The following is a 7,741-nucleotide window of genomic DNA, read 5'->3' as shown; positions in this document are numbered from 1 at the left end:
ACTTACTGTTTTTTGATTACACAGTTGGCAGCCCCACACTATGGACACAAATATTTGATATCTAAGAATACACATACAAAGTGATTTAAAGTGGACTGACCATATAAAATTAGTTGTAATAAAGACAGAAGCCAAACAGATTCTTTGCATGAATCATAAGAAAATGTAGTTTAACAACATAGGAGGTAACTCGCAGAACCTTATTTTGACTGCTTCTGTAGTACTGCATTTCAGTGTGGTCTCCGGGGACTTGTTTTGTTTTGTAAAAATGAATCACAAGGTACTCATCCAGGGCCAGATGCAACAAGGGAGGTGCTGAGGATCACACTGCAAAAAGAGTTCTGAAACATATTACTTCTTTCCATATATATGAGAGGCAATCAAAAATTTTGCATTTGAAGCCCATACAGAGCAGAATCAGTAGGCCAATCAGGTAAAAATCACCTGACGCACTGGACACTCATTAGGTAAAACACCTTGTCCTGCTGCTCATCCTCGTCCAACAGGAGTCAATCCTATCAGACCTTTTTTTAAGGGACCAAAGGTGTGATAATCACATGGGTAGGGATCAGGACTATAGGGCAGGTCTCGAGTGTCTCCCACTTGAGTTGGTGTAGCATCTGCATAATGACATTTGCAATTGGGGGGCGGCGGCATGATTTATTATGAAACAGCAGCATCTCTTATCATAAGTGTCCACCACTCCACCCAAAAAACAGCCATTTTTACCCATTCTTTGACATCCAGCATCTTCCCAACAGTCTAGAAACAACCACTACATGCCCATTTGCACTGAACCAGAGTTATCCAAGGCTTTGCAATATGTAGTCCACAAACAGCTAATTATTTAACATGAAATAACCTTTTAAATGAATACCAGTCTGGTTTCTGGCAAAATCACAACACAGTGACTCCTCTTGTAAAAGTGACTGATGAACAGAAACAAGCTCTGGACAAATAACAGACAGTTATGTGCAATGTGCGCTTTGGATTCCAGCACAGCTTTCAACACTGTTTCTACTTGTTAAACTCACAAGTCAAAATATTTGTGCTGCGCAATAGTTTCACCCATACCTTACATTCCACCAACAGCATGTAATGATCAAACAGTGGAAAATCCAGGATGGAATATAACAGTATTATGAAAAGGAAAGTTGCTACTCACCATATAGCGGAGATTCTGAGTTGCAGATAGGCACAACAAAAAGCCTACCACAAATAAAGCATTCGGTCACTAAGGCCTTCGTCAAAGGCCTTAATGACCAAAAGCTCTATTTGTGACACTATTTTTGTTGTGCCTATCTGCAACTCAGCACCTCCGCTCTATGGTGAGTAGCAACTTTTCTTTTCATAATATTGCAACATCATGTAATGATTGGAACTAAAAGATTACAGGGAGAGGTGTAGCATCAGGGGACCCATAAGGATCAGTATTGGACCAATTACTTTTGTTATACATGGTCCAGGATCAATTTATCTGATGTCCAAAAGGTCATAGGCATTGGCTTTCAGGCCAAGGCGGAAGCATTTCCAAAACGGTGTAAATGAAAACTGGTGTAAAGGTAACTGGGGTGCACAATGAGTCATAGCTATTGATGCCCTGGAGGGGGAAGGGGGGGGGGGGGGGTAAGCAGGAACAACAGCTGTGGCAATGTAGACAGGCAAACAGATGTATCAAGCAACTACTGTCTCTCTTCATCTATCATTCAGTGAACTTTGCTGTAAGTGGGTCTCCACAGCAGGCACCTAGTTCATGCACCCTACCTGACTGCTGTTCGCTGGTGACAAAGGCTGGAATTTGCATGCCAATACTGCAAGTGGATACCCAGTGGGTGGCAACAGGTGGCCTTTTCAAATGAATCACGTTGAATGTTTTTGTGGTATTCCCTGAGTGGTGGTGACATTCTGAAAGGCACAATGGATCAACATAAGTATGCATCTGACCTTGGGGACAATGTTCACCCTTGCAGGCAGTTCATTTTTCCTCGGCATAATGGCACCTACAAGTAGGACAATGTAGCATGTCACAGCTTGCAGTGAACACACTTGGATGAGTTTACCGTACACCCCTAGCCACCAAATGCACTGGATTTAAGCCCAATCAAGAATTTGTGGGACCACCTTGCACAAAGTGTTCGTACTATGTATCCTCACCCGAGAAACCTAGCGCAGCTGGCCACAGCACTGGAGGCAGCATGGCATTCACATCTCTGTTGGTACCATCCAGAACACCACTGACACTCTTCCTGCACGTCTTGCTGTGTTCTTCGCTGCAAAAGGTGGTTATTCCGGATTTTGACAGGTGGTCAAACTAATGTGAATGGAGGATGTATATTAATGATGTCAACTATTCTTCCCCACTGCAAATATCACATATATGTTGACAACCTCCAGTTATATTTATGTGCAAGTCCAACAAACCTGTGCACAGCCATTCAGAATGTAAAAGCTGATTTAGTCGCCATATCAGAGTGCACACAGAACACAGATTACTTTAGCCATATAAAATACAAACAATCTTAGTTGCTCATAAGACTTTTAACCACCCACTTCAGACACACTCTTCCACCCTTAAATCTTAAATGGCAAGCAAATAACTTCTTCTTCTGCAAAGAACTTGGGAATAATTCTGGACTGTCATTTAGACTGATCTGAACACACATTTCTCTGTAAGGTGTCAGTGTCACTTCATTCACTACAGAAATATAAAAAAGTATTTCCTTTCAAGCTTAAAAAAATAAGCTCAAGCTCTTAAGAGTCACTAGGACTACTCATACTTGTCTATGGTGATGCTATTCACCAATGGCTTTTGTAAAAAAAACTCACACGGGTGATGAATGCTTGTCTATGATACGTCTATGATACATGTGACGTATGCTAATATGACAGTGTCACTCCTGTTTACCAACAATTATCATGGCTAGTTGCTGATCAACATAGAGACCATCATACACTCTATTTGCTTTATTGCCTTCTCAAACACTATTATTTGAGCACACAGCGAAAATACTCATTCTCAACAAAGTAAAATCCCTTCTGTACCATCATGCAATGCTGCTGTGTTCTCTAAATCATTTTCTGTCATGTAAAGCTAACTCTGGAACAATCTTCCTCAAAACAACAGATAAATTAAATTACTTACAAACTTCAAAAGACAGCTAAAGGCCCACCTACCATAATAGCTATCTCTGATAAACTAGTTTGCGTCTGACTTTTGTTAATCATCCCTTCCCTACAATTTTTCCCTCCCCCTTGTCAGCAGAGTTCCTTATTCAAATTCTGTTCTCTCTTAACAGCCACTGTTACTGCCCATTTCAATCTTCTCCTTCTTTCACCTTTTCCACTTCAGATAACACTAAGGAAGCATAGCTTTGAATGTGCTAAACAAATGTATATCATTCTTAGTGCCTATTATTGTTGTTGTTATATCTGTGGTATGTGTTGTTTGTCAGATGTAGGAGGGAGCCTTAAGGTCATAATGTGGTCAGGCTATTCAAGCAATAAATTATAAATAAATCTATTCTTTTCAACAGTTTTTAAACACCTTGCAACAAGAACAAACATGACGTATGAAAACATACTGACAACACACAGTACATTGCGCAGAAAGACAAACTGGTCATGTCTCAATAGGGAACCATTGTCTTAAACTTCGTAAGTTTGGTACTGTGGGCATTAAAGTTTGAGAATGATGCTGTCCAAGTATCATATAGTGTTTGGTTTTCTTACTAGTTATGCAAACTATTGGCGACCAGTGTAAACTCAACATATGATGCCACACCTAAAAATAGGGTAACTTTCTTTGTAGGCACATGTTTGGCCTTGGAGCATCATCAGTTTACTATCCTGTTCAACGCGCTAACCATTGGATGCATCAGGAAATGGTAAAAATGTGCAAACAAAGAGTGTACACTGACTTTGACTACTACATTCTCTCTGCTCACTGTGAAAACGTATGAACTTTATTATCATTGTGAACCGAGATTAGAAATAGTTTTCCACCAATTTTCTTCAGTTGTTATACAGTCCATTTTCATTAACAGCTCATTTATATCATGCAAATAGTTTTCCACAATAGGAAACATCAGAACGTGGTTATGAGGGACCAGGTTAGAACCTCGGGGAATGATAGTCCAATTTCTGTAGGCTCCAGGAATTTAATGATCTGTTTCATGCTGCAGAGTCTTTGTCCTGCTGTTAGCCACATTGCTCAAAGCTTTTCTAAAAATTTTGCTCTGCTTACTGTTACATGCTATGTGACAACCCTTTGTCTTCCCAAAATGAAGTTACGTTAAAACTTTTCAAGAGAAAAAATTGGTATGCCCTCATTTCTTGCTAACTTTTTTGTTGGTGGATTACATTTGAATATCTAATCTATTGACATCTAGCTTTTGGATCCCACAACTAAATACATTGTGACAATAGCACAAATGTGTGTGTGTGTATCTGCCTTTGGGGCATACATTTTTGTCATCTGCTAGAGTGAGGCACCTGTCAGGCTGAAACTATCTGGACTCCAAGACAGTTGTGTCTTAAATGCTGGACATACACAATGAAGCAATCTGTAGTGTCATTTCAGCCCTTAGCAACTCGGATGTCTGGAACCACGTTCACCTCTCCAAAGATGTTTTTCTATGTCGCTGCAGTTGCAACATACATACTCCTGTCCTTGTCTTCCGATGAGGTTCTCCAAAAATAACAAAATACACGAGAAGGTGAAAGTTTCTCACGAGCTTTCTGCATTAATAGTTCAACAAGTTTAAACTTCCACAGGTAAATCATGCAAGATGCTACTGTTGTGGTTGTGTGAATACCCATGTATTAGTAGAAACTGAAAAATTAAACCAGAAAGGACAATGGTATGAAACATTTCAGGGTTAACTTTTTATTACCAGTGTCTTATTACAGTGAATATTAATTGCACAAGAGTGGACACCGTCTGTGTTATGTATAGGCCTATAGAGCCTTGTTCTCGGGAAAGGAGTGGTTTAATTATATTCATTTCTGCATTACGTTTGACGCATAACAAAATTTACAGAACATTATTGAACTATGTGAAATAATATTCTGAGAACATATATCACAGTAAGATCTTTGTAATGTTTTCAATTCTATGATGCCTTTGCTGCTGCTGCCGCAGTACTCCCGCATATATTATCAACAAACTTTTTTAGCTTGTCAACATCTTGCAGGCCAATTAAACGATCTTCTTCCTTGCCATCCTTTATTGCTACAAGCACAGGGACTGAAGAAACCTGGAAAAATAAATGAAAAATAGTCATTTGCTTAATAGGACATAATTGTAAATTAACAATGAGACCAAGCAAAGTCCCTGTGTGTGTAGTGGGCACACGCGCACGCACCCACCCAGAGAGAGAGAGAGAGAGAGAGAGAGAGAGAGAGAGAGAGAGAGAGAGAGAGAGAGAGAGAGAGAGAGAGAGATTAATATCAGGTTGTTGCCAGGAATAGGTGGAAACCAGCCAGCACATCATGTATAGCTTATTCTGCCAATCGTTTTAAAAACAAAATCATTAATGACACACATAGAAACAGCAGGTTGCCCATAATCTAAACATCTGTTATACCATTGCTTGTCTTAATCCCTCACTCCTCTTTCTCCTCTATTACGCATACAATGCAATGTAACTGTATGACGACATACATTTAGCATTGTTTTCATTGTCACTTTTCTTGAATATCATGTCCACAACTACATATATGTGTAAATTCTTTAATGGGTGTTATGATAGGCATAATGAAACTCTTCCTGTTTGTCATGGATTCCATCTGGTGTTACCTGATCCTTAAGATTATTACTATGTGGGCTGTAGTGTATAAACAGATGATAGCGGAGCAGCTATCTTGGAAAGTAAACTGTGATACCACAGGTTATTTATCACTACTGTACATGAAACAATCTTTAAGTGCACTGTCAGCTGGAATGTAGTGGCAATCACAACATTAAATTGCTATAAATGGTTTGATATCATTACTCTGTAGTTTGAGACTTGAGTTCGAAGTTTGTTGCAGCACTGCACATATTACAGTTATAAATAAATTTCGGACTGCAACTTTAGGAAACACTGAATATTGTTGAATTTATGGAAAAATGTCACAAATTTTTGACTGCATACACAATTATGCTGTACTGTATATACTAGCAACATGACATACTACTTCCTTCACAAAAGTTCATGTCAACGACTCTTCTTACAGTTAGTTGGTGCTCCAGCCTCTAAAGTAAGCAGTGATCGTCTGCCTTTTAATCAGAGAACCAGTGCGTCATATCGTATGGGCACAACAAATACAAGTTAGTACTACAAAGTGCAGTTTGCATGCACCGTGTGTGTTACCCTACTGTGTAAGTCACCATACTGTTTATTCGTAAAAATATACAGCTGACTTGACACCAATAAATAAATCTCTCGGCAAGTTTCAAAACAGCGCACACTCCGTTGCAGTATGAACAATTCGTTCTGAAAATACAAAAGTACACTTACGTCATAATCCAGTGCCAGATCTGTTTGTTCATCAATGTCTACCTTCGCAAGAACTACCTGTCCCTTTTTCTCAGCGATGACAGATTCAATACGAGGCGCTAACATTCTACAGGGGTTACACCATCTATCAAAAAAACAAAATTATTTAGTAACACAGAAAAATTAGAGGCAGCTGATAAGCAACTTGGTAGACAGTAGCTGTGCGCTGCCTACAGATAACACTTACGTTGCGAAGAAATCTACAATAACAGGAACTTTACTATTCTTCACTCTTTCATTGAAATCATTTACATCCTGGATTTTAAACGAATTAAAATTGTTGCAACTGACTGATATGTTTCTGACCAGCGTTGTTTTAGTACCAAACACAGTAAAACTCTCCTTCGAGGAGTGCCTTAGTAACGGAGAAATATTAACCAAAACACGCTGCATGGTGTCAATACTTCCGCTTGCCCTAACCTTTCCTCCTAACCACTGTAATTTATACTGTCACACACGATCACTTGCACAACATTCCGTAAGCTCTCCTTTGTGCAGAAAGATAACACACTTCATTCTAGCCTAACCCCTGACTTGCAACTACAGCTCCAGGCTCGAAGCGAGCCGAATGTAGGCGGGAAATACGAATTTAAGTAATTTGTGCATGGCGCGCAGCACAAAGCCAAACTGATCCTTACACCTGACAGGTACAATTTATCACTCAAATTAAACGCATTTGCAAAAAAAGTCTTTCGTTATACCTGTTATCTTACATAAGCTCTACCAGTTCTCTGCTGATAACAGATGATTCCAAATTCGTGCTTTGTGTTGCATATCACTGGCACTCACCCCGCTGTACCCATTTATTACTTCTGGAGTGGAAATCAATAACGGGCTAAGTGCCAAAAAAACTTTTTGAGTTAGGCCCGAAAAACCAAGCTAAGTGCCATCCTACCAGCAACCTGAAAAGCGGGCTAAAAGCTGCAATCATTTCTTGTAAGGCATATAAGGTCCGAAAGATGACATGAGCCATATGTGCTGTGGAGGCTGTGTTTGAACACGAGCTGTTGGAATAGTTTAAACAATGGAAAATCCAGAACGGCATAATAACAATATTATGAAGACGATGGTTGCTACTCACCGTACTGCGGACATGCTGAGTCGCAGATAGATACAATAAAAAGATTGTCAAACAAAGCTTTCTGTCAAACAGGCCTTCACCAGAATAGACAACATACCACACAGCTCATGTTTGACAGTAT

At 39.6% G+C, this 7,741-nt stretch overlaps 1 protein-coding gene across 1 annotated transcript; it reads right to left on the bottom strand.

The window, feature by feature from the left end:
* Positions 1–4,862: 4,862 nt before the first annotated feature.
* LOC124789491 (thioredoxin, mitochondrial-like) lies at positions 4,863–7,074 on the bottom strand. Its single transcript, XM_047256871.1, has 3 exons — positions 6,727–7,074; positions 6,501–6,624; positions 4,863–5,255 (listed from the first exon to the last, which is right to left on the bottom strand). The coding sequence occupies exons 1-3, from the start codon at positions 6,930–6,932 to the stop codon at positions 5,112–5,114; spliced, it is 474 nt and encodes a 157-aa protein (XP_047112827.1). The 5' UTR covers positions 6,933–7,074; the 3' UTR covers positions 4,863–5,111.
* Positions 7,075–7,741: the final 667 nt, after the last annotated feature.

The sequence above is a fragment of the Schistocerca piceifrons genome, chromosome 3 (assembly GCF_021461385.2).
Source record: "Schistocerca piceifrons isolate TAMUIC-IGC-003096 chromosome 3, iqSchPice1.1, whole genome shotgun sequence".
Classification (NCBI taxonomy): Eukaryota; Metazoa; Arthropoda; class Insecta; order Orthoptera; family Acrididae; genus Schistocerca; species Schistocerca piceifrons.
The sequence above is the reverse complement of the archived record's forward strand: the minus strand, read 5'-3'. Positions and strand labels throughout refer to the sequence as shown.